Source organism: Sus scrofa, chromosome 7 (assembly GCF_000003025.6).
Source record: "Sus scrofa isolate TJ Tabasco breed Duroc chromosome 7, Sscrofa11.1, whole genome shotgun sequence".
NCBI classification, from domain to species: Eukaryota; Metazoa; Chordata; class Mammalia; order Artiodactyla; family Suidae; genus Sus; species Sus scrofa.
In genome coordinates this window covers 91549418-91574179 of record NC_010449.5, presented here as the reverse complement: position 1 = coordinate 91574179, position 24762 = coordinate 91549418, and the positions used below count along the sequence as shown (strand labels likewise).

Genomic DNA, 24762 nt, shown 5'->3' with positions numbered 1-24762 from the left:
ATGGTTCCCTGAGTCACTACAAGGAAATGAGTTAACGTTGGGAGACCGAGTTTGGCAAGTATCGTTTCTGATGTTTGCATTTTCTCTCTCCTCCTCTTTCTCTGCCCTCTTCTCTTAACACATGCTGCTTCTTCAGGTGCTTCAGGTCTCTTCTCAACATACCTGGCCAGGTGTCAACAGTATCTGTGCAGTATTCCTGACTCTCTGTGCCTGGAACTTCTAGAAAACATCTTCTCATTGCTCCTCATCACCTCTGCTGATCTTCACCCAGAGCCTCACCTGCCCGAGGACTATGCTGAGGAGGATGACGTTGAGGGGAAGGGCCCGTTGGGTTTGAGGTCCCCATCAGAGAGCCCTCAGCACGGAGCGCAGCCTGAGAGGAAGTCAGAGCAGGGTTCCCTGGGGGCCCCCAGGAGCCTGACCTACACAATTCCAAGCTGTCTGCAGGCAGAGCCAGAAGACACTTCCCCGGGGCCTCACGGACAGAGCTTTTTGGACCTAAAGCACTTTACTAGTGGCATCAGTGGGTTCCTGGCTGATGAATTGGCGATAGGGGCCTTCCTCAGGCTGCTGCAGGAGCAGCTAGATGTGCTGAGCAGCCGAAGCGCTCCTGAGAAGCCAAAGCTGCTCGAAGGCCAGAGCAGCTCTGGCAGCAGAGATGGACTGCAGAGCCGCCTGCACCAGTTCTCCAAGGTTCTGTCTGAGGCCCAGTGGAGGTTCAAGGTGGTGACCAGCAACCAGGGCTCAGGTACATGGAGATAAGAGAAAGGGAGGAGGGAGCCACATGCACTCGGGGCTTATCACCATAGCAACCTGTCAGCACTCTGGGTACTGCTCCATGTCTCACAGTCCCGTCCAGCTCTTTCCCTACCTGTTACCCCAGGAGCCGGGTCGAACCCAGATTGATCACTCTCAGAAGCGGGGGAGGGGCAGCATAGGGGTGGGGGAGTAGGAGGTACAAACTATTAGGTATAAAATAAGCTTCCAGGGGAGTTCCTGTTGTGGCTCAGTGGGTTACAATCCCAACTAGGATCCATGAGGGTGCGGGTTCAGTTCCTGCCCTTGCTCAGTGGGTTAACAATCTGGCATTGCTCCCAGCTGTGGTGTAGGTGCAGATGAGGCTTGGATCCTGCATTGCTGTGGCTGTGGTGTAGGCCAGCACCTGCAGCTCCAATTTGACCTCTAGCCCGGGAACTTCCATATGCCACAGGTGCAGCCCTAAAAAGCAAAAAAATTAAAATTAAAAAATTAAAATAAGCCACCAGGATATAATGTACAACACAGGGAATATAGCAATATTTTATAATAACTATAAATGGAGCATAACCTTTAAAAATTGTGAATCACTCTATTGTATACCTGGAACTTATATAATATTCTACAGCATCTATCCTTCAATTAAAACATTTTTTTGATCATTCTCCCATATGACCCATTGGCTTTGCCATTTCAGAGGAGCAACCTTCGCGAAGATGCCGGCCCATTGCCACACGGCACCCCAGTCTCCGCCGGGGTCGTCGGACTAGAAGGAGCCGGGCAGGTAATCTGAGGAGCTCTCCCCAGAACTAGGCAGGTGGTATATTGCCACTTGTCTAATATTCTTTAAGATAAACCAATTCTGGGAGTTCCCACTGTGACACAGTGGGTTAAGAATCCAACCGCAGCAGCTCAGGTCACTGTAGAGGTACGGGTTTGATCGAAACATGGCCCAGTGGGTTAAAGGATCCAGTTTAGTTCCTGGCCCTGGAACATCCTTGTGCTATAGGTGCGACCATAAAAAAAAAAAAAAAAAGAAAAGAGTAAAACAATTCTTAAGATACCTTAAAGATAAAGGTAAGCTCTTAAAGATAAAATATCTTAAAGCAATTCTTTAAGATAAAGTACAAAGGTGACCTAAGATTATCCTAGTCCTGTCCCCCTCAAGGTACCCCTTGCTAATAGTTTCTTTCCAGAAATTTTCTGTCCAACCCAAGCATATATGTCATTTTAGATATACGGATGTCTCATACTATATATATTGAGAACTGCAACTTTCTTTTTCCATTTATATCCTCTTATATATATTAATGTATCATACTAAATACTGAGAACTGATTCCTCACTTAGTATTTAAAGGCTACTTAGTATTCCATTGGCATTGTACCCTTTTATGGGCATTTAAATTGTTTCCAGTTTTTTGCTATTATAAGCAATGCTATAGTAAACAACCCTATACATATATCTGTGCCTACTCGTGTCAGTATACCTACAGAATGAGTCCCTAGCAGTAAAACCGAAAGTCAGAGTATATATGGATATAAAATGTATTTGCCCCCGCAAAAAAGTGGACCAGTTGACATTTCTCCCACTTGTAGATGAGTGCCTGTTTGCATATTCATTCATCAGAAATGAGTAGTATCAGATTTTTTAATTTTTGCCAAAATGATTAACATGGTAATAAAATAAATGCTATTTTTAGTTTGAGGTTGGATGTCTTTTCGTATAGTTATTGGCCATTTTTATTTTTCAGCCTAAGGTTCATATTTTCTATTGGGTTTGTCTTGTTGAATTGTAAGAAGCTCTTTATACCTTAGGAAGATTATTCTGTCATTATGTGCTACAAGTTTTGCTCCATTTTGTCTTTAGACTTTGATTATGAGTTTTTCTAAAGGAGTTTAACACATGAGCATAATACAGAAGCACTAAATTTTTATGAGACTACCACACTAAGGAGGCAGGTTAGAAGTACTAAATTTTTAGATAATCAAATTTCCATTGTTTTGGGCTAGCTTTTAAATAATTATGACAGAATTTATAAAGAGTTTTCTGTGTGCTAAAAAAAAAAAAAAAAACAACGAGGTATCTTACGGAGGTGAATGAGGCATTAACCAGGACTTTGCCTTCAAAGAATTTATAATTTCCTTGCATAGGCATTATACATGAAAAACTTAAACAGTGCAGAGACACTGCCTGAAAACAGAAGAAATCTCAGCATAGCCTCCAAAGGCAGAGAAACAGATTTTATTGAAGTGTTGACTCTTGAGCCAAGCTCAGGAGAATGAGAGGTTTTAGCTAAGTGGCAGCGAGAAAAGTGAGCATGCTGACTGGGGTGGAGGAACTGTGAGAGAAACCTGAACAACTTAAAGGCTGAGCCCCTTCAGTTGCTCAGTTCATTGGTTTGAGTCAAAAGGCATAATTTGCATGCACTTGACCCATCCAGCCCAGGATGCACAATCCATCGTCTTTCCTACAGCTCTCTGTTCCTTCCCCAACTGTGAGCCAAGGAGGCTCTGTTGCATGTACTGATACTGCCCCCAAATCACACATCCATCACATGAAGGAATAGTGAACCTCCCTTCACAAGCCCTAGCACTTCAGGAAGGCAAGTGTTGGGAGGAAGCAGCTTTTTCTCCAGGGCTTTGAGTGTTGTGGTCTTTGGCAAGCCTGGCCTTATCCTTTTGTTCCTACTTTTCTATGTATGAGGACAACTTTTTCTATGGCAGAAAATTTGATTTTCTGCACCTTGTTCCTTCCTGGCCATGATATTTGTGCTTTTTTTTTTTTTTTTTTTTTTTACTCAGAATATTGACAGAGTTAGTGAGCAGATGCAGGAGGGTGGGGGATGGCATGTTGCTGACCCCTAGAAGTAACTTGAAAGCTTCTGGGGCTCTAAGTCCCAGCGATTGGAAACCATTGTATATGCTGCTACTCAAAAAGCACTGGTGCCATATTAAGCCCACCCTTTACCTTTGACCTATAGGAACTTGTGTTTTACTGTAGGAGGAGCACTTGGCATTGCAGCTACCCATTATTCTCTCAGTCTATCCCGATCTTGGCTTTCATGCCAGCTTTCCCCTTTTTATACTATAAGGCACTGATGGTTGATTTTCTCTCTTCTTCCTAATACCTCTAGATGGCCGGGACAGAGGTTCCAACCCATCCTTGGAAAGTACAAGTAGTGAGCTGAGCACAAGTACTTCAGGTATGGGGGTCCCAACCAGTGCAACTTCAAGCAGCTTTGCCCTCATGTGGGTTACCGTACACCATGGTGTAAAAACGTGGACTGAGCAGTTCATGCTTGTGTTCAGGAAGGTTGGTTCTGCAGATAGCCAGACAGATTGCACTGGGGAAAGGGGAAGGGGCTATTTCATTGTCAGCGGAATTACCTGTCAATAGAGAGAAACGGAAGTGAACACCCAAGGAAGGTAGTTGGGTGATACAGCATATTAATATGTGGTGGACATGAACCTATTAGAAGGAAAGACATGGACATGGACATCAGACTTAGTGGTTGCCAAGAGGATGGGGGAGGGAGTAGGAGGGCCTGGGAGTTTGGGGTTAGTAGATGCAAACTATTGCATGTGGAATTGATAAGCAATGAGATCCTGCTGTATGGCACAGGGAACTACATCTAGTCACTTATGATGGAACATGATGGAAGATAATGTGAGAAAAAGAATGTATATAAATGTAGGAGTTCCCATGTGGTTAGCAGACCTGACTAGTATCCACGAGGATGTGGGTTCGATCCCTGGCCTTGCTCAGTGGGTTAAGGATCTGGCATTGCCATGAGCTGTGGTATAGGTCGCAGACTCAGCTCAGATCCCGCATTGCTATAGCTGTGCTGTAGGCTGACAGCTACAGCTCCATTTCAACCCAGAGCCTGGAAAGCTCCATATGCCACCAGTGTGCCCCCTGCAAAAAAAAAAATGTATAACTGGGTCACATTGCTGTACGGCAGACATTGACAGAATATTGTAAATCAACTATAATAAAAAATTTTAAAATAACAGATATACAGTGCCATATATAAAATAAAGAATAAGGGTTTACTGTATAACACAGGGAACTTTATTCAGTATCTTATAATAACCAAGAATGGAAAAGAATCAAAATTTATATATATACATCCACGTCACTTTGTTGTGCACCTGAAACAATATTGTAAATCAATTATACTTCCATTAAAAAGAGAAAAGGAAAACATAACATAGATATGCCCTTCTTTTGAGGAAAAGTCAAGATCCATTTACAGATCTTTTTAGAGAAGGGCTTTAAGAAGATATGAGTTTGGCAGGAGGTGACGGAATAGTTTTTCCTCAATTCCTCTCCCTTCCTTGGTGCCCTAACAGAGGGAAGTCTGAGCGCTGTGTCTGGGAGGAATGAGCTGAATGGCCGGTTGCAGCCCCAACCTCAGAGTTCACTCATCCCCATGATGTTCTCCCCACCTGAGTCCCTGCTGGCGTCCTGCATCCTCCGGGGGAACTTTGCAGAAGCCCATCAGGTGAGGGGGTCCTTGTGCAGCAGGTGTTGGAAGCCTAGGCTGTGCCTTGTCATAGTAAAGAACAGTTAGGCAGCCTGGGACCCGCTGGGCCTCAGGTAAAGCCCAATGCATGTGCAGTCAGAGCCACTAGGGGGCGCTTGAGGGGCCACATCCCATAGGAAAAGCAGTGGGGAGTTTTCCATGGGTTGAGCCCACCTTGAACATTGCAGGAGGAGCTGTTGAATCATTTGCTTGCTTTTGTGACATAAACAGTGTTTTAAAAAGATAAAATATTCAGCCACAGTCAAACGCTGAAATTTTTTTGTTTCCTTTTTGTTTGTTTCTTTTGAATCCTTCTCTGAACACATATGGGGTTTTATAGAGTTAGAACTCACTATGCAGACAATTTTTAATGATAAATAGAATGCCATTTCAATAGACAGGAAGTATAGGGGGCCAGCCAGCTAGAATATTCATGTTGAACAAGGAGAAGTGCAGGTTGTAGAAATTAGAACGATTATTACTCCTTCTAAGCTTTGAAAATTGGAGGTAAATATAATACCTCTTGGAATATGAAAAGGACCATGTGAGTAATACAGGAATCCTCCACTATTGCTTAAATTTAATAGCATAAAAGCCTATTCTAACTTTTATAACTCTCTTAGTACCTTTATGACTCTTATGCTGGTCCCTGAACACATAGTTCAGAATTTTTCTTCTACGTGAGTTTACTTGTTGAGGAATAAATCATGGAGACATCTAGGTGATGGGATTATTTTTGCCTAACTTCCTCTGATCATTTTAGATGCTGTACGTTAATGATAATTCTGTCCCTCTGGGGAAGCTAGGACCCTTACCAGCCTTTCTTACACCCAAACCAAGCTGAAGTCACTTCTGAGCCCCCTAAATATCTTCACTTGTTCTTCTTTTCCTGGGGCTTTGAGCTTTTTTTTTTTTTCCTTTTTCTTTTTTTAAATAAATGTTTTATTCTTTTTAACCCAGTTATAGAACAAGCTGTGCATATTATAAGAAAATACTGAAAAATATTAAGTGGAAAAAAATATTAACCAGAAAATAAAATTACTATTAACCCTATTGTCCAGAACAACTAGTACTAAAGATGAAAATATATTTTTTTGCCAATGTTTTTCCAAGATCTATGTGACTTTATACAGGAACAAGTTTTGTTTTTTTTTTTTTAAGGGGCATATGGAATTTCCCAGGTTAGGAGTCAAAATCAGAGCTGCAGCTGCTGGCTTACGCCACAGCCACAGCAACACCAGATCCTTAACCCACTGAGTGGGGCCAGGGATCAAACCTGCATCCTGATGGATATTAGTCGGGTTCATTACAACAAAGGCACAATGGGAACTCCCAACATTTAGAGTACTTTCAATTCTATAATAGTTGTAATAACTAGTGCCAAGACTATCGCCTTTAGGCATTAAGATTTTTGAATTATTTCCCTAAGAAAGTTTCTCATAAAAATTACTGAGTCAGGAGTTTCCTCGTGGAGCAGTAGGTTAAGAATCCGGCATTGTCACTGCAGCAGCCTGGGTTGCTACTGTGGCATGGGTTTGATCCCTGGCCCGAAAATTTCCACATGCTAAGGGAGTAGCAAAAAAGAAAAAAAGGAAAAAAACAAAAAAAACAAAACAATTACTGAATCGGTGGAATTCCCTCATGGGTCAGTGGGTTAAGGATCTGGTATTTTCACTGCTGTGGCTCTGGTTACAGCTGCGGCACAGATTCAGTCCCAAGCCCCAGAACTTCCACATGTTGTAGGCAGGGCCCAAAGAAAAAAAAAAATTACCGAGTCAAAGGATATAAAGATTTTTAAAACTCTCTAGTTTGCCAAATTGCTTTCAATGAAGGCTGTGACTGTTTATTCTACCACCCCCCCCCCAGGGTTTATTTTTACACTTTGCCATTGTGATAGATGCAAAGTGGCATAAATATTAAATTCCCTGGGTTACTGGGAAGGGAAAACATTTTTCATCTATGTGTTAGATACATTTTGCCTTTGCAAGCATCCACGTCTTTTGCCTATTTTCTGCTGGGACTTTCAGTGGCTTTCTCAGGACTTTTGCATGTTATTTCTACATTTGATCTGCTCTTTGACCATCCAGGGCTCTTCCCACCCTACACTTCAGGTGTCTCAGGGCGGTCGTCTAACAGCTGGCGAGATTTTAGGTCTCCGGACACGCCCCGACTCAGCGACCACCCCACCCCACCCACCCCCGTCCCCGAATCGCGGACTCCCTCCTCTCCTGTGTAGGTGGTGTTCACATTCAACCTGAAGTCGTCACCCAGCTCAGGGGAGCTGATGTTCATGGAGCGCTACCAAGAGGTGATCCAGGAGCTGGCCCGCGTGGAGCACAAGATCGAAAACCAGAACTCAGACGGGGCTGGTGGCACCATCCGACGAACGGCAGTGGCCGCTCGACGTTGCAGGCCATCGGCAGCGCTGCAGCCGCAGGTCTGGCTTCCCTGTTGCCGCCGAGGGTGGTGAGGTAGCTGTGGGAGGGGGCTGTCGGGGAAAGAACCGGCCCAATCCGAGGCTCAGCATTAAGGCGAACAGAAACCCAGCGCAGGACCCTGCCTTGAAGAAGAACAGTCCTGACACCTTCAGAGTCGTTTCCTAGCTGTGCCCACTACGCCCGTCCCGTGTGACTTAAGTCAAAGAGTGTGAATGCAGTTTCCACTGTGTGTTGTGATGCCCATTATCTTGTGCTTTGTGAGAAGATGAGGGTATTTTCTTTGCATGTAATTATTCAGAAATAACAGATATTATTTTATTTGTCAAGAAAGTGAAGGAGTTGTGCCTAACACCTATGGCCTGGAGGTCACAAGTCTTAATTCCCATCACCTTTGGCTGCACTGTATCCAAAGAGCTCATCCTGGGGAGTTCTCCTCGTGGCTCGGTGGTTAACGAATCCAACTAGGAACCATGAGGTTGCGAGTTCGATCCTGGCCTTGCTCAGTGGGTTAAGGATCTGGCGTGGCCGTGAGCTGTGGTGTAGGTCACAGACACGGCTCGGATCCCGAGTTGCTGTGGCTCTGGTGTAGGCTGGTGGCTATAGCTCCTATTCGACCCCTAGCCTGGGAACCTCCATATGCCACAGGAGCAGCCCAAGAAATGGCAAAAAGACACACACACACAAAAAAAAAAAAAAAAAAAAAAAAAAAAACAGAGCTCATCCTTTCATTATTTCTTTTTCCTTTTTCTTTTTTTTTTCTTTTTGATGGCTGTACCTGCTGCATATAGAAGTTCCCAGGCTAGGGGTCAAATCAGAGCTGTAGCTGAGGCCTGTGCCACAGCCATGGTAACACCAGATCCTTAACCCACTGAGCAAGGCTAGAGATTGAACCTTCATCCTCGTGGAGACCATTTTGGGCCCTTAACCTGCTGAGCCACAATGGGAACTCCTTTTTTTTTTTTTCTCTCTCTCGTTATTTCTTGAAAGTAGAATCTTGTCCCACATTTTTATATCTCTTGCTGGTCTAGGCTCTGCACATCAAGTTGCTATCATACATTGCCCCTCTGTCTGCTCCAAAGAAAAATCCAGAGATTTTCTGTATCAATTCAAAAGAATATATATGCGTGTCCTTTTTTGTTCGTTTGTTTTGTTTTGTTTTTGCTTTTTTTAGGGCCGTACCTGCAGCATATGGAAGTTCCCAGGCTAGGGATTGAATCAGAGCTGCAGCTGCCAGCCTACACCACAACCACAGCAATGCCAGATCCGAGCCACATCTGCAACCTACATCACAGGTCCCGCAACGCTGGATCCTTAACCCCCTGGTCAAGGCCAGAGATCAAACCTGCATCTTCATGGATACTAGTCGGGTTTGTAACCCGCTGAGCCACAACGGGAACTCTTACAACAGTAGTGTTTTCTGCCTTGCATTTTTAGCAGTATGTTTCGGAGATCTTTTCTAATGAGCACACATAGATCCGCCTCATTCTTTCTCAGCCTACTTCTGATCCCATTAGAAGAAGCCCCCAGTCCCCAGTGTCTCTTGGTCTTCCTTTCCATACCATTGTTTTGATGGCATGAGAGTGGGCTGTAATGATGGGATGCATAGACAATATCCTGTGGTGAAGGACCTCAACTTTTTTTTTTTTTTTTTTTAATGGCCTCCCCATGGCATATAGAGTTCCCAAGCCAGGGATCAGATCTGAGCCTCAGTTTTGACCCATACTGTAGCTGCAGCGGTGACAGATTTTTTTAACTCCCTGTGCTGGGCCAGGGATCCAGCCTGCATCCTATTGCTGCAGAGGTGCTGCTGATTCTTTGCACCACATTGGGAACTCTTCAGACGTTTTCTAAATAATTGCTTTTCGAAATAAAAGTGGTAGAGAGACCCCTTTTAATCTCTTGCATTTTGCTCCACTGCTGGGTGTCCAGGGATGGTATTTTACTCCATCTCTGATGTGACCGACAAGCTGCTCAGCACCTCTGGAGACCCCATCCCCACGCTCCAGGAGGACTTTTGGATAAGCAGCAGCCCAGTAGAGTCCACCGCTCCCCTGAGAGAAGTTCTGGAAGACCTCAGTCCCCCCGCTATGGCTGCGTTTGACCTGGCTTGCTCTCAGTGCCAGCTCTGGAAAACAGGCAAGCAGCTCTTGGAAACCGCCGAACGGCGTCTGAACAGCAGCCTTGAGAGTCGGGGTGAGTGTGTGCTCCTTTCGCTTTATTCCTCAGTTCTCAAATGAGAAGAGGGGGTTCCGAGGTGCTTGCTGACTGTGCAAGAAGAAAGCAGGGATTGGGGAAGGAGGGACCGAGAAAGGATTATTAGTTAATTTCCTCATGTCTAACCTGGTGACTTAAATATAGTCTATTGAGAGTCTCATCTTTTTTTTTTTTTTTTAAATGACCACACCCAAGGTATATGGCCGTTCCAGGGCCATGGATTGAATCCGAGCCGCAGCTGTGACTTAAACGATGTAGCTTTGGCAGTCCCAGATCCTTTAACCCACTGCGCCAGGCTGGGGATCAAGCCTGCACCTCTGCAGCCACCTGAGCTGCTGCATTCAGGTTCTTAACCCACTGCACCCCAGTGGGAACTCCAAGAATCTCACTTTCTTAATAAATACAGCAATCAGCAGTCATTTGGGAAAATTCTTATCTGGTTTATAAATAAATTCAGGGAAGAAATATACATTCAAAAATGGTATAAATGGGAGTTCCCATCGTGGCACAGTGGTTAACGAATCCGACTAGGAACCATGAGGGTGCGGGTTCCATCCCTGGCCTTGCTCAGTGGATTAAGGATCCGGCGTTGCAGACACAGCTCGGATCCTGTGTTGCTGTGGCTCTGGCGTAGGCCGGTGGCTACAGCTCTGATTAGACCCCTAGCCTGGGAACCTCCATATGCCACAGGAGTGGCCCAAGAAATGGCAAAAAGACCAAAAAAAAAGTGGTATAAATGGAATGTGTGCCCTTAAACTCCATGCCCTGTCCAGAGTGAATCCCACTTAACCTAAAACCTGAGTCTTAGAGTTCCCTGGTGGCACAACAGGTTAAGGACCTGGTGTTGTCACTGCTGCGGTTCTGGTTACTGCTGTTGTTGCATGTTTGAGCCCTGGCCCGGGAACTTCCACCTACCATGGGGCTCAGCCAAAAAACAAAAAAATAGCAAAAACCTGAGTCCCAGTTTTGTACACGAGGTGTAAGGGAACATTTAGTGGATCACGGTTGGAGGGAGGATTGTCCCTTGAGGTTAATGCTGTCCCAGGAGATATATAGGGAATTCTTGGAGACGTGAAGGTAAAGGAATATGAAGAAAGAATGAAGCACATCTCCGGTCCCCACCTTCCTTGATGCACACACCAAATGCTGGAAGGACTGACCAGGGAGGGAGAAAGAAACGTGTTCTCTCTGAGGGAAATGGAGGGAAGATGGTGAGTGGTGTGATTCTCTGGATCCACCCACACAGTCATCCTTTCGGCTGCAGTTTCTTTCAGCAAAAGGACACTAAGCAAAACTAGCAAAGGGAAAAAAGGCTCATCGGGTTCAGTCTGATGGAAACCAGGCACAGGCTTCCAAGAGTCCTCTCCCACTGGAGTCACACAGGACATGCTTCACTCCTCCAGCAATGAGTTGTGTCAACAAACAAGTGTGAATTGTTGTCTTCCGGAAGCTCACCAGCGACCCAGCGCCCAAGGATACTGGGAGCTGGTAACAAAGGCACCCTCTGCCCAGCATGTACCAAAATGCCACACCTTCAGAAGGAAGGCAGATGTTCAGTATAAACCACTCAGTACAAGCAGCTTGGGCACAATGAGTGGCTCCTTTTCTATCAGTGTAGGAAACCATTTACCAGTCGAGTTCACAGGCACCAACCAGGGCCCAACCTTGCAGGTAGGCCTGTCTAAGGATAGCAGCCTCAGGCCTTCTGTGTTAACTCATCAGCACACCCTTCCAAATCACTTCTGAGCTGTTAACAAAAGTCCTTTAATGGTCACATAGTCCTAAGAACATGTACTGTGACCTATACACTGCTGTTTCATGAATTTCCCTCCCCCTCATCTAGTACTTATGTTCTAAAATGAATGGAGATATCAGTCAAGCTGTTAAGAATATTCAAGCTGATTGGTTTCATGCCAGTCAGTTAGGAATTAATTTAGTACCTACTGTATTTCCAGATTATCCCAAGTACATGGGAGCACAGGAAAGGTATAAGGAATAAACCCTGTCCGTAAAGTTCTTTATAGTTTAGTCAGGGCGTCCAGATACCACTTAAAATTAAGAAGGAGTTCCTTGGTGGCCTAACAGTTAAGGATCTGGTGTAGTCACTGCTGTGGCCTAGGTTCAGTCCCTGGCCCAGGAACTTCTATATGCGGAGAGTGCAGCCAAAAAAAAGTAGGAGTTCCTGTTGTGGCTCAGCCGAAACAAACCCAGCTAGTATCCATGAGGATGTAGGTTCGATCCCTGGTCTCGATCAGTGGATTAAGGATCCAGCATTGCCGCAAGCTGTGGTGTAGGTCGCAGACACGGCTCATATCTCACGCTGTGGCTCTGGTGTAGGCTGGCGGTTGTAGCTCCGACTGGACCCCTAGCCTGGGAACTTCCATATGCTGTGTGTGTGGCCCTAAAAAGATTTTAAAAAACAATTATAGAAGATAAATGGGATCCCAGCTCAAGTTCAGGCCTGAGGGACGTACCAAAGCAAATCCACAAGAAGCGCCTGACTGCTTAGGACAGCAGTGCCCTGGAAATGCCAAGCTTCTGGGTCTGCGGCTCTGGGCAGCTGAGGCATCTTGCCAGAGGCAGCCCTGGAGCTTCAGGCATGGGATAAGGCAGGTATGCTGGTTGTCACCCCCAATGGCACAGCATCCATGTCCTCCTTAATATTGGAGGAGATAAAGCTCTACAGGTAAACACAGGACCGAGGGTCAGTCTCTACAATAACCTCATTTTTGTCTGCATTCCCTCTTGTTTCACCCATTCCCAGGTCGCCGGCTAGACCACGTATGCCTCAATGCTGATGGCATTCGAGGTTTCCCAAGTGTCCTTCAGCAGATCAGTAAGATTCTCAATTACCCACTTACGGCAGCCGGACACATCAAATCCGGTGAGTTGCTTTACTACCTTGTTTTTAATCTCCCGGACTCGGAACATTAGGTCAGCATCAGACCTCACTGCTTCTTTCTCGTTGGCTCTCTGTAGAGAGTGTAGAAGAGAAAGGAAGCGGTCCCCCACGGTGCAGCATTGCTGAGTGGCTTCAGATGTGCTGGCCCTGCCTCACGGAGGACTGTGTTGCCAGCCACACCACCCTCTCCCAGCAGCTGGAGCAGATCCTTCAGGCGCTGAGAGAAGCGCTTGAGCTGCCAGGTACAGGCCCGACTCTGCATGCTGGGGGCTGGGGGGCAGGGGAGCGGATGCAGATGAGTCCGAAGGGGGGAGAGGAAACAGCAGAATGGGAAGAAACCCTTTGGCGCAGAGACTTAGGACTCCAGCAGTGGGCCCTCCCAGCCCTTTGGTTAGCCAGGGCCTGTCACCTAATTCCACTTGTTTGCCCACCTCCTCGGTAAAGGGATGCTTGGCTCTCCGTTAGGTGGCACAGTTTTCTCTTCCTAACAAGAGGCATACCCAGAAGTTACTCTGTAAACATCCATTTCCCCTCAAAATTGCCGTGCGCTTCATAAAGCCCTTCCACCCCAGAGACACCGGGTAGAAACAGAACTCTCCACCCTGACTCCCCCAGACTCAGAGCTCTTCCTGGCTGAGAACCCCTTGTACAGGCAGCCAGCTTAGGACTTTGGAGCTGCCTTAGAAGTGTAGCCGCCCAGGCTATCGGATGCCCCAGGCGGTGTGCAGAGGCCCAGTTCACACCTCGTGTTGGAAATGGACCCACAGCTGGATACAGACTGCAACCGACATCCCATCTCCTTTCCTAACTCCTCCCCAGAGCCCAGGAGTACTCCCCTCTCCTCCCTGGTGGAGCAGGTGGCCCAGAAGGCTCTGGAGGCAGAGGCCCACCCTGTGTACACCCAGACTCAGCTCCTCCAGAAGAACCTGGGCAAACAGACGCCAGCAGACGGCAGGCAGACCGACTACATGGGCACCTTCTTCAGGTACTGCAGCACCCTGGCCGCTGTTCTCCTTCGGAGCTTGAGCTCTGAGCCCGGTAAGTAGCAAGGAAGAGGAACTAGAGTCAGGACTGGCCCGCAGGTGTTTAGGGCAAGGAAGAGGAAGGTGCTCAATTAGGAGGTTCTGGGCACAGGAGTTCCCGTTGTGGCTCAGCAGGTTAAGAACCTGACACTGTCTCTGAGGACGCAGGTTCAATCCCTGGCCTCACACAGTGGATTAAGAATCCAGCGTTTCCACAAGCTGTGGTGTCATAGGTCACAAATGCGGCTCAGATCCGATGTGGCTGTGGCATAGGACAGCAGCTGCAGCTCCGATTTGACCCCATAGTCCAGGAACTTCCATATGCTGTAGATGTGGCCATTAAAAAAAATAATTAATAAAAAAGAGATTTTGGGTACAGCAGTAGCCAAGGACACTAGATTTATAAGGTCCTCTCTTTGCACCTCTATTTTCTTCATCTTTGTCTCCCCAATGCCTCATGCCGTAGTACCACTCATGAGAGTACTTGATAACGTTTCGATGGCATTAGTGACTCAGTCCCTCTCTCAGACCTTTGACCCATTGTGGATATGAGGAATTCACTCTCTGACATAAGTGGCAGATTCTGACAGGGGTCCACAGAACTGAGAGTTGCCTCACTTCAGTCAGGTTAAAGGGAGCAGGAAGAGCTGTGGGTGGCTAGACCTGCTCCCTGGAATTTGTCTGTGGTTAGAAGTCTTTAGAGCACTGGGAAGGTGGAGATAAACCTGTGGTCAGCGTCGGAGTTCCTGTCATGGCTCAGTGGTTAACGAATCCAACTAGGAACCATGAGGTTTCGAGTTCAATCCCTGGCCTCACTCAGTGGGTTAAGGATCCGGCATTGCCGTGAGCTGTGGTGTAGGTCACAGATGCAGCTCGGATTCCGTGTTGCTGTGGCCCTGGTGTAGGCCGGCAGCTGTAGCTCCGATTGGACCCCTAGCCTGGGAACTCCCATGTGCTGCGGGAGTACCCCTAGAAAAGGCAAAAAAACAAAAAACAAAAAACCTATGGTCAGCATCATGTCAAGAATACCCTCTACCTAGCAGATATCAACAGAAAGGCTTTCCATGTAGTTTTGACACTGTACTTTTTAAGAATTGATTCTGAAAAACAGGACTCTGAATGTTGCAGTTGGTGGTGCAGACAGAGCTCGATTTCTTTACTTTTGCAGATCACGTGGAGGTCAAGATAGGAAACCCCTTTGTTCTCCTGCAACAGAGCTCTTCCCAACTGGTGTCACACCTCCTGCTTGAACGACAAGTTCCCCCCGACAGGTAGGAGCCACCCCGTGGAAGTCAGGCATGGGCCTTCCTAAATGTCACATCAAGGAAACCAAGTGCTCAGTGCGTCTGTGCGTGGGTGCTGTACAGAGAGCAGAGGTTTCTGCCAGACTTTTCCCTTAATTTACATTTACTTTTATCCAGGCTACATTAAAATTCTCTGTGCCTTGTTGCTTTCTCTCTCTTCACCGCTAACGTTTATGTATGAAAGTATGAAATTTTGAGGTGACTCTTCACTTATAAGTAGGCACAAATCTGAAAATTCAATAACATATTAGTTGGCTAGTCTGTAGATTTCCAGCAGGATATAAATTGGTACAGCCCCTGTGGGAGGGCACTTTGTCCATACCCCCTAGGGTGACATTCTGTATTTTTGACCTAGCAATCCACATTAGGTAATTCTGTCCTGCAGCTTTATTATACATATAAAAAATGCTGTATGTACCAAGTCATTTTATTACAGCTTTAGATGTAATAGCCCTTGTCCACTAATAGGAGACTAGTCACATTCTGGTTCATACACAGAATAGGATGCCATGTAGCTGTAAAAAAGAATGAGGGATATGGACAGATCTCCAAGTTATATTATTAAGTAAAAAAAGCAAGAGGCAGGAGTTCCTGTCGTGGCGCAGCAGAAACGAATCCGACTAGGAACCATGAGGTTGCGGGTTCGATCCCTGGCCTTGCTCAGTGGGTTAAGGATCCAGTGTTTCCATGAGCTGTGGTGTAGGTCGCACATGTGGCTTGGATCCAGCGTGGCTGTGGCTGTGGCGTAGGCCAGCAGCTACAGCTCCGATTCAGCCCCTTGCCTGGGAACCTCCATATGACGTGGGTGCGGCCCTAAAGAGACAAAAAAAAAGAAAAAGCAAGAGGCAGAGCAGTGACATTCATTGGCTGCCTTATGAGTTAAAAAGAGAAGGGGATGGGGGAACAATTAAAGAGTCTGTGTTTACATTTGCTTATGTCAACATAAAGAAATTCTGTCATTGGGTGACAGTGCCCAGACACTCAGGCCTTGCATGCCCTCTGCCTCTCTCCCTCCAGGCTGGCAGCCCTTCTGGCCCGAGAGGGTCTCAGCCTGAGTGTGCCACAGGTCATTGTCCACTGCTGCTGCGAGCCCCTCGACCTTTGCCCTTCCCGGCAGAGCCAGCAGACGTCATCCCTCCTGACCCGCCTGGGCACCCTGGTCCAGCTGCACGCCTCCCACTGCCTGGAGGACCTCCCGCCTTCCACGCTGAGCTCCCCGAGGCCCACCGAGAATCCCACAGTGGAGAGAAAGCCCCGCTCGTCCCCAAAGGATTCATCACCCCATGCCCTCACCTCCTCTGCCTTGGCCTTCCTTAAGTCCCGCTCGAAGCTGCTGGCTCTGGTGGCCTGTCTGGGGGCCTCCCGGGGGTCAAAGGTCACCAAGCCCAGCTTGTCATGGAAGGAGCTTCGTGGCCGCAGGGAGGTGCCTCTGACCGCAGAGCAGGTAGCCCGGGAGTGTGAGCGCCTCCTGGAACAGTTCCCCATGCTCAAGGCCGCCCTCCTGGCTGCCTGGGAGCCACTCCGAGGGTCCTCTGAGCAGGGGCAGAGTCTGGCAGTGAGTCTCTGTGGCCAAGCCAATCTCTCTGCCGTCCTCCTGGGCCTGCATTCTCCCATCGCCCTGGACGTGCTCACCGAGGCCTTTGAGGAAGCCCTGGTGGCCAGAGATTGGCACCGGGCCCTTCAGCTCACTGAAGAGTACGGGCGAGAGGCGGATGACCTGAGCAGCATATGGGATGCGGTCCTGAGCTGCGCCGTGGCATGTGGTGAGCAAAAAGCTGTACCTCCTCCTGCACCAGTGGCCCTAATACTGAGCATTCACTGAGTGGATCATCACATCTGATCCTCACAGTAACTCCAGAGAAAGGTCCCCCGCCAGAATCTCATGATACTGAGAGGAGAGCGAGGCTCAGAGGGTAGGAATCTGCCCAGGATAGTCAGTGGTAGAGCAGAGCTTAGAACCCAAGTCCATCTGACTTTATTTAGGACAGGCACTCATAACCAGTATTCTCAACCCTGCGTATCAGAATCATTGGAAAATTCCATACCCTTCAAGTATCTGAGCCCCATTTCCAGGAGCCTAATATGGGCTTCACGCAAGTGTTCCCTTTAAAATAGGGGGCAGGAAAGTTTTTCTGTAAAGGGCTTTGTAGACCATAGAGGCCTGGTTGCAACCATTTGAGAGGCTCTGACGTTATAACGTGAAGCAGCCATAGATGATACATAAATGAGTGAGCACAGCTGTCTGCTAATAAAACTTTATTTAGGAGTTCCCACGGTGGCACAACAGCATCAACATCGTCTTGGGAGCACCGGGCTGCAGGTCGGATCCCTGTCCCGGCTCCGCACGGTAGGTTAAGCATCCCACGTTGCCGCGCGGCTGCAGCTTGTGTCGCGATTGTGGCTTGGATCTGATCCCTGGTCCAGGAACTCCATGTGCCACTGGGCGGCAAAAAAAAAAAAAAAAAAAAAAAAACTTAATTTTTTTTTTTTTACTTTTTTTTGTCTTTTTGCCTTTTCTAGGGCCGCTCTCACGGCTAGGGGTTGAATCAGAGCTGTAGCCTACACCAGAGCCACAGCCACAACAACTCAGGATCCAAGCCACATCTGCAACCTACGCCACAGCTCAGGGCAACGCCGGATCCTTAACCCACTGAGCGAGGCAAGGGATCGAACCTGCAACCTCCTGGTTCCTAGTCGGATTCGTTAACCACTGCACCACGACAGGAACTCCCAAGAACTTTATTTATAAAAACAGATTCTGGGCCTGTTTGACTGTTCCAACTTTAAAATCTCCTCTGAGTTGAGAGCAATGACAAGTATTCCTCCACTAGGGGGAGAAAGAGTTGAGCAGCCTGTGGGGAATGGCTTCTGGGCAGGGGCCTGACTGCCCTGTGGGAAGATCTCTCCTTGAGAAGGTGGAGAAAAAAAAAATCCACTGACTGGCTGTGCAATCTTAATGGCTTGGAGTCTGCTTTTCAGTTCTGTGAAGTGGGTGTGAGAGAGCGCTGTTAAGTAATAACAGATGGTGCTGAGGGAGGGAAACTAGTTTACCTGAAATAAATAAATAACGTGCAAGTCCTTATATATGGCACAGAGTGGAAACTGCAGGGAAAACTCAAAGTTCTGCTTACAAGTTGAGTTTGAAATGGTGCTGTGTATGCATAGAGAGCCTTACCTGTTCTTTTGTCTTTTCTCCCTTCATTCTTTCCGTCTCCCTTTCTTCCTTCTCTCTCGCTCTTTAGAAAGCCCCTTGAGGAGTTTCCGTCGTGGCTCAGTGGTTAGTGAATCTGACCAGGAACCATGAGGTTGCAGGTTCCATCCCTGGCCTCGCTCAGTGGGTTAAGGATCCGGCATTGCCATGAGCTGTGGTATAGGTCGCAGACGTGGCTCGATCCCTCATTGCCTTGGCTGTGGTGTAGGCCGGTGGCTACAGCTCTGATTGGACCCTTAGCCTGGGAACCTCCATGTGCCTTGGGTGCCACCCTAGAAAAGACAAAAAAGAAAAGAAAGCCCCGTGACTGTGATTATGTTTACTTAAAGAGAAACATAGGGCAATAGCATTTCACCTTGTCATAGATGTGTTCCAAGTGTAAAAACTAATTCAGGTCAGATGGACTCTTGGGCTCTCATGCCAGGCTTGCTGCCTCTGAGCATCTTTTGGTCTTGTAGACAAAGAAGGTTGGCAGCACCTGTTTGCTGTGAAGGATGCATCTCTGAGAAGTCGACTAACACTGCAGTTTGTGGACCGGTGGCCCCTGGAGTCGTGCCTGGAGATCCTGGCTTACTGCATCTCAGACCCCGCTGTGCAAGATGGGCTAGAACGTGAGCTGCAGAGAAAGCTAGTGGAGCTGCGGGTCTACCAGAAGGTAGGGGCTCTGGCATCAAACTTTTTCAGTATTATTGTATCCATTATGGTACTTCTTGCCATATTTAGGACTTTTTTAGGATTATTCTATTTGTTAGGGTGACCTGTGACCAGTGACTGTTGCAAAAGGATTACAGTGACTCTTACAGTGCAGGCTCAGATGATGGTTACCATTGTTTAGCAATAAAGCGTTTAATTAAGCCATGTACATGTTTTTAGACAATGTTATTGCACAATTAATAGACTACACTATAGTGTAAATGTAACTCTATATGCACCGGGAAACCAAAAATCCAAGTGACTTTGTTATGATATTTACTGTTTTGTGATGGTCTGGAAGCGAACCCACAGTATCTTTGAGGTATTCTTGTATATTTTAGCTTCGTGTATGTTATATCTTTTGTTGTTGTTCAGGAGTTTTTATAGAGTTTAATTTCTAGTATATCTTCTTTAAAGATTGTTTTAATTATTTTTTTACTTTAGGGCTGCACATCCAGCATATGGAGGTTCCCAGGCTAGAGGTTAAATCTGAGCTGCAGCTGCCAGCCTACACCACAGTCACAGCCGCATCAGATCCAAGCCAAATCTGTGACCTGTGCCGCAGCTCGTGGGAACGCCAGATCCTTAGCATACTGAGTGAGGCCAGGGATCCAACCCATCTCCTCGTGGAGACTAGTCTGGTTCTTAACCCACTGAGCCACAACAGAGCTCCAAAAGATTGTTTTAAATTTCAGCTAAATTTCAAGACCTTTTTGAAAGGATGCATGAAAGTGACAGTTTCAAACGTGAAAGATCTCTTGTGGGATATGTTATATTCAAGATCAAGAGGCTCAGGGAGACAGATTTAAGGGCTACAGCTATATGATAAGTACAAATATATGCTCATTTCTCTGTGTGTACCTGGTGCTTGGAAGCAAACAGTCTAGAGCCCAACCAGGGAAAGTCAAAGTGGCAGCTGAAGATCTTCTTTCCACTCTTGCTCAGCTATTGCCATGCAGAGCTAAAGTGGTGCAGGAGAGATGATCCCGCAGGGCATTCAGGCCAGAAGCGTAACCTGGGTAGAGTTTTGAGATGGCGGAGCAGGGGGCAAGTGACCTCAGAAGTCACAACAAGCTGCAAAGCACAGCAGCCTCTGAAAGGTGTCCTCTAAGTGAAAGGTCCCCAGCCTGGCCTCCCCCCACAACCTCTCCACCCCCAGCCTGGCTTCCCCCCACCCTCCCCACCCCCAGCCTGGCTGCCTGATTCCACTTCCCAGATAGGTTCACTCACCTCTCCAAAAGTCTTTGACCTGTTTGCTCCAACTCCTCCTCCTTCCTGGTAAGTTCTGACAGCCTGACTTTGGGACAGAGACCTGGGGTAGCCCATCCCTGGCTACTCTGAGGACTTATTCCTGGAGGGAGACGCTGCAGCGTGGTGTGACAGCTTTTCTTGTCTTTCCTTAGATTCTAGGTTTGCAGGCTCCTCCCGTGTGGTGTGACTGGCAGACCCTGAGGAACTGTTGTGTTGAGGACCCATCGACTGTCATGAACATGATTCTGGAAGCAAAGGTACCATCTTCCTGGGTCGTATCCCCCTTCCTCCTCTTTTCAGAGTTGCAGCTCCTTAGCTGGTTATGTAGACTCTTTCCTTGTATCAGTATCCACATTTTTTTCATAACTACCTATGCTCTCTTTGCTTTTGTGTACTTGTGAAACTTAGCAATGTACAGAGAAGTATAGAGGAGAATGCAGTGGATGCTTTTAGATTTTTCATACATGAGATTTCCTATACTGTTTGCACTGGGTACAGATGGTTTACCTGGCAGTGGAATTGCTATATCATGAGGCATCAGCATCCTCCCCTTTACAAAGATGTAAAGATGTCACCACATTGCTCTTCAGACCCTTTGGCCTGGTTTTTCTCCCACTCATAGTTCCCATTGCATCATCTTCTACCAACTTTGGCATCTTTTCACTTTTTGCCAATAAGATAGTATCTCACTGTTGTTTTCTAATTTACATTACCATGATTACCAGTAATCTTGGCTATCTTTTCCTGTGTTTACCGGACAAGTGAGTGCTTAGTAGAATTTAATTTACCCTTTAAGGAGCTGATATACTGTAGTTCAAAATGTAGGTGTATTTATTCACATGCTTAGTCATCCAAAAAACCTGTTTTAACTGTCTGTGTGCGATGGTGGTGCAGCAAAGATAATTAAGCTTAGTCCTTGTCCTTGTGCTAAGGGGGTGACATCCTCAGGAAGGGGGGGGCGATGTGAGACACACCCCTAGGTGACTGCAATATATCAAGTGACAGAAGTAAGCTGAGCCTGTAGTGGGACTACACACAGGGCACTACACACAATGTAGCCTAAGAAACAAGGAAGCATCCTGAAGGTGGCCCCAGGCAGGGCTGTGGGGAGGGCATCCCAGATGCCACCGTAATAGAATATTTAGACAAAGCTGTGGGAATTTCACTCTCAAACTTTAATCCAGAGTTCACAGATTGGGGTTGGGGGAGTAACAAGGGGTGATATCAATGGAATCCAGCCCCAACATGTTTGGCCTAGGAAGTATTGGGCTGCAGAATTTTTAGCTTTTCATACACATTTCATTGCCAATGTTGTAAAATAGGGATGTTTTGTTTTGTTTTGCCTTTTCTAGAGCCATTCCCTTGGCATTTGGAGGTTCCCAGGCTAAGGGTCCAATCGGAGCTGTAGCCACCAGTCTACACCAGAGCCACAGCAACGCCAGATCTGAGCCACGTCCGCGACCCACACCATGGCTCACGGCAACGACGGATCCTTAACCCACTGAGCGAGGCCAGGGATCGAACCCACAACTTCATGGTTCCTAGTCAGATTCGTTAACCACTGCGCCACAATGGGAACTCTGGGAAATTTTTTAATTAAAAAAATTTTTTTTGAATTTTTAAAAACCTATATTGGAGTGTGGTTGATTTACCACGTTGTATTAGTTTCAGGTGTACAGCAAAGTGAATCAGACATACACATACATATCTGCACACACATATATTTCCATTCTTTTTCAGATTCTTTTCCCATTTAGGTTATTACAGAATATTGAGTAGAGTTCCTTATGCTGTCTGATAGGTTCTTGTTAGTTACCTATTTTTTATGTAAAAATGTGTAAATGTTAATCCCAAACGCCTATTCTATCCCTCCTGCCCATGTTTCCCTTTTGGTAACCATAAATTTGATTTTGAGATCTGTGTGTCTGTTGCTGTTTTGTAAATAAGGTCATTTGTATCATTTTTTATTACACTCCACATATAAATGACATATGATATTTGTCTTTCTCTGACTTACTCAGTATGATAATCTCTGGGTCCATCATGTTACTGCAAATGACTTTACTTTGTTCTTTTTTATGGCTGAGTAATATTCCATTATATATATATGACCACATCTTCTTTATCCATTCCTCTGTTGGTGGACATTTTGAAACTTGTAAATTTTTTTTTAATTTTTTGGAATTTTTTGGCGTTCCCATCATGGCTTAGTGGTTAACGAATCTGACTAGGAACCATGAGGTTGCAGGTTCGATCCCTGGCCTTGCTCAGTGGGTTAGGGATCTGGCGTTGCCCTGATTTGTGGTGTAAGTCACAGACACAGCTCGGATCCCATGTTGCTGTGGCTGTGGTGTAGGCTGGTGGCTACAGCTCTGATTCAAACCCTAGCCTGGGAACCTCCATATGCCACGGGAGCAGCCCCAGAAAAGGCAAAAAGACAAAAAAAAAAAAAATCAGAATTTTTTAAAGTCTGGCCCCACTGGGCATGCACATTCATATGGCAACAATCAGAGCTGAGCAGGTACTGTCTCCTTTGGACAATTTTCCATGTCTTGCCCACTTCCATAGTATATTCCCAGGGCTAATACCAAGTGTCAGTAGCTATATGTGAGCTGTTTCTTTTTCATAGTAGAGCTAAGGGGAAAAGGACATCATTAACAGTCAGCCTACTCGGAGCATTTTCTTGACTAACCTTGCCACTCTGTTCCTTCGAGTTTATGATCCGACTTTAATCCCACAACAAAGTTCCCATTGGCATTTACCAAACTTCCCTGGGGCTTTAGTAGACTTAAGACTGCTGAGAAAAATCAGGCAAGAGCTGGATAAGTGACAAGGCCAGTAATTTAAAGAGATTAAAGGCATATGTGTTTCCTTCCAGGAGTATGAGCTGTGTGAGGAGTGGGGCCGCCTCTACCCCATTCCAAGAGAACATTTGATCAACCTACATCAAAAGCATCTTCTCCACCTTCTAGAAAGAGGAGATCTTGAAAAGGCACTGCAAGTAAGCCTCCAGCTCTTCCCCGTTTTCCTTAGGAGAGATACGAGAAGGGTAGCAAATCAGTTGGCTCTGTCCCTGCTGGATCCCATGCAGAGGATTCGGTCTCAGATCTGCCCACTGTGTCCTTCAGGCTCTAGTTATTGTCATACTGCCTATAGGTGCCTATCTCTGCATGAGCTGCCGCATGGGCATCTGGGTCCAAGATTCTGCTGAACTCTGGTCCTTTCAAAGCCATGGTGCTATGGGGGTGGTGAAAAATGACATGCAGAGAAGGGGTTAATCCAAAATGAATAAACCTAAAGATTCTGTTCTCAGAAAAAAACAAAAAGGATTGCACTAAGGGTTCTTCTATAAGCCTCACCTTTCTTCTCTACACTCCCCTTGCAACAGCTCCTGCGAAGAATTCCTGACCCCACCATGTGCCTTGAGGTCGCAGAGCAGTCCCTTGACCAGCACCCGAGCTTGGCTACTTCTCACTTCTTGGCCAACTACCTCACCACCCACTTCTATGGAGAACTGACCGCTGACCGACACCGTGAGATCCAGGCACTGTACATGGGATCCAAGGTCAGGAGGAGACGAGGGTGCTGGTGGGGGTACCGCTGGTCCAGCTCCCACTTCCCAACTTGCCCTTTCAGTGGCTCTTTTTTCAGGCACCTGCCATCGTAGACCTGTGCCGTATAAAATCTTGAACCTAGCTGCCCACCATGTCTCTTAGGGCTTATTGCTCTCTTACTGCTCTGCCTCCAAAGTGCATTTTACCTGGTCTTCTTAAGTTCTTTTTATGCTTTCCCTGGCTTCTGCTATATTCATCTTCCTCAATTTCTGACCATGTATTAGAATCACCTGGACTTTCTAAAAATACCCATAGTTGACCTCTACCCTAGATTAATTAAAACTAAGTGTCTTGGGTCAGAGCCTGCCTATCTTCTGAAAGGATTCTGGTATGAAGGTTTAAACTACTGCTTTAAATCCTTAATGCTAGTCTGTGCCAAGGGAGAGGGGTTAATTGTCTAGGTAATGAGCTACTTTTGATGTATAACCTTGGAGACACTAATAGAAGAAAGCATAAGCTAGAAAAAGTAATCCAGTGAAGGAGAGTTCGAGAGAGAAGGCCCTCTGACTCTCCTCTGATGTTTCTGATTGGCAGTCATCTCTACAGCCCCCTGAGAATAGAACTCGCCCCATGAATAGAACAAGCACTGGGAACACCAGCAATATGACCACTGACCCACTTGCTAAGGGTTTAACTGCATAAAATGATGCTGGAGTTCCCTCTGTGTCACAGTGGGTTGAGAATGACTGCAGCACCTCAGGTTCAATCCCCGGCCCAGCACAGTGGGTTAAAGGATCCAGTGTTGCCACAGCTGTGGCTTAGGTCACAGCTGCAGCTCAGGTTCAGTCCCTGATCCAGGAACTTCCATGTGCCTCAGATGTGGCCAAAA

The 24762-nt window shown here is 46.7% G+C and overlaps 1 protein-coding gene across 1 annotated transcript in view; it reads left to right on the top strand.

Annotated features, from left to right (window-relative positions):
- Nucleotides 1-24762, top strand: part of ZFYVE26 (zinc finger FYVE-type containing 26) — a 72037-nt gene that overhangs the window by 16301 nt on the left and 30974 nt on the right. The window contains 16 exon segments of the mRNA XM_021099396.1: nt 137-748; nt 1454-1540; nt 3893-3961; nt 5112-5263; nt 7521-7668; nt 7671-7721; nt 9652-9915; nt 12701-12820; nt 12916-13080; nt 13658-13876; nt 15029-15131; nt 16182-16927; nt 18834-19030; nt 20472-20576; nt 23198-23320; nt 23708-23884. Coding sequence (XP_020955055.1) covers nt 137-748; nt 1454-1540; nt 3893-3961; nt 5112-5263; nt 7521-7668; nt 7671-7721; nt 9652-9915; nt 12701-12820; nt 12916-13080; nt 13658-13876; nt 15029-15131; nt 16182-16927; nt 18834-19030; nt 20472-20576; nt 23198-23320; nt 23708-23884 — 3338 coding nt within the window.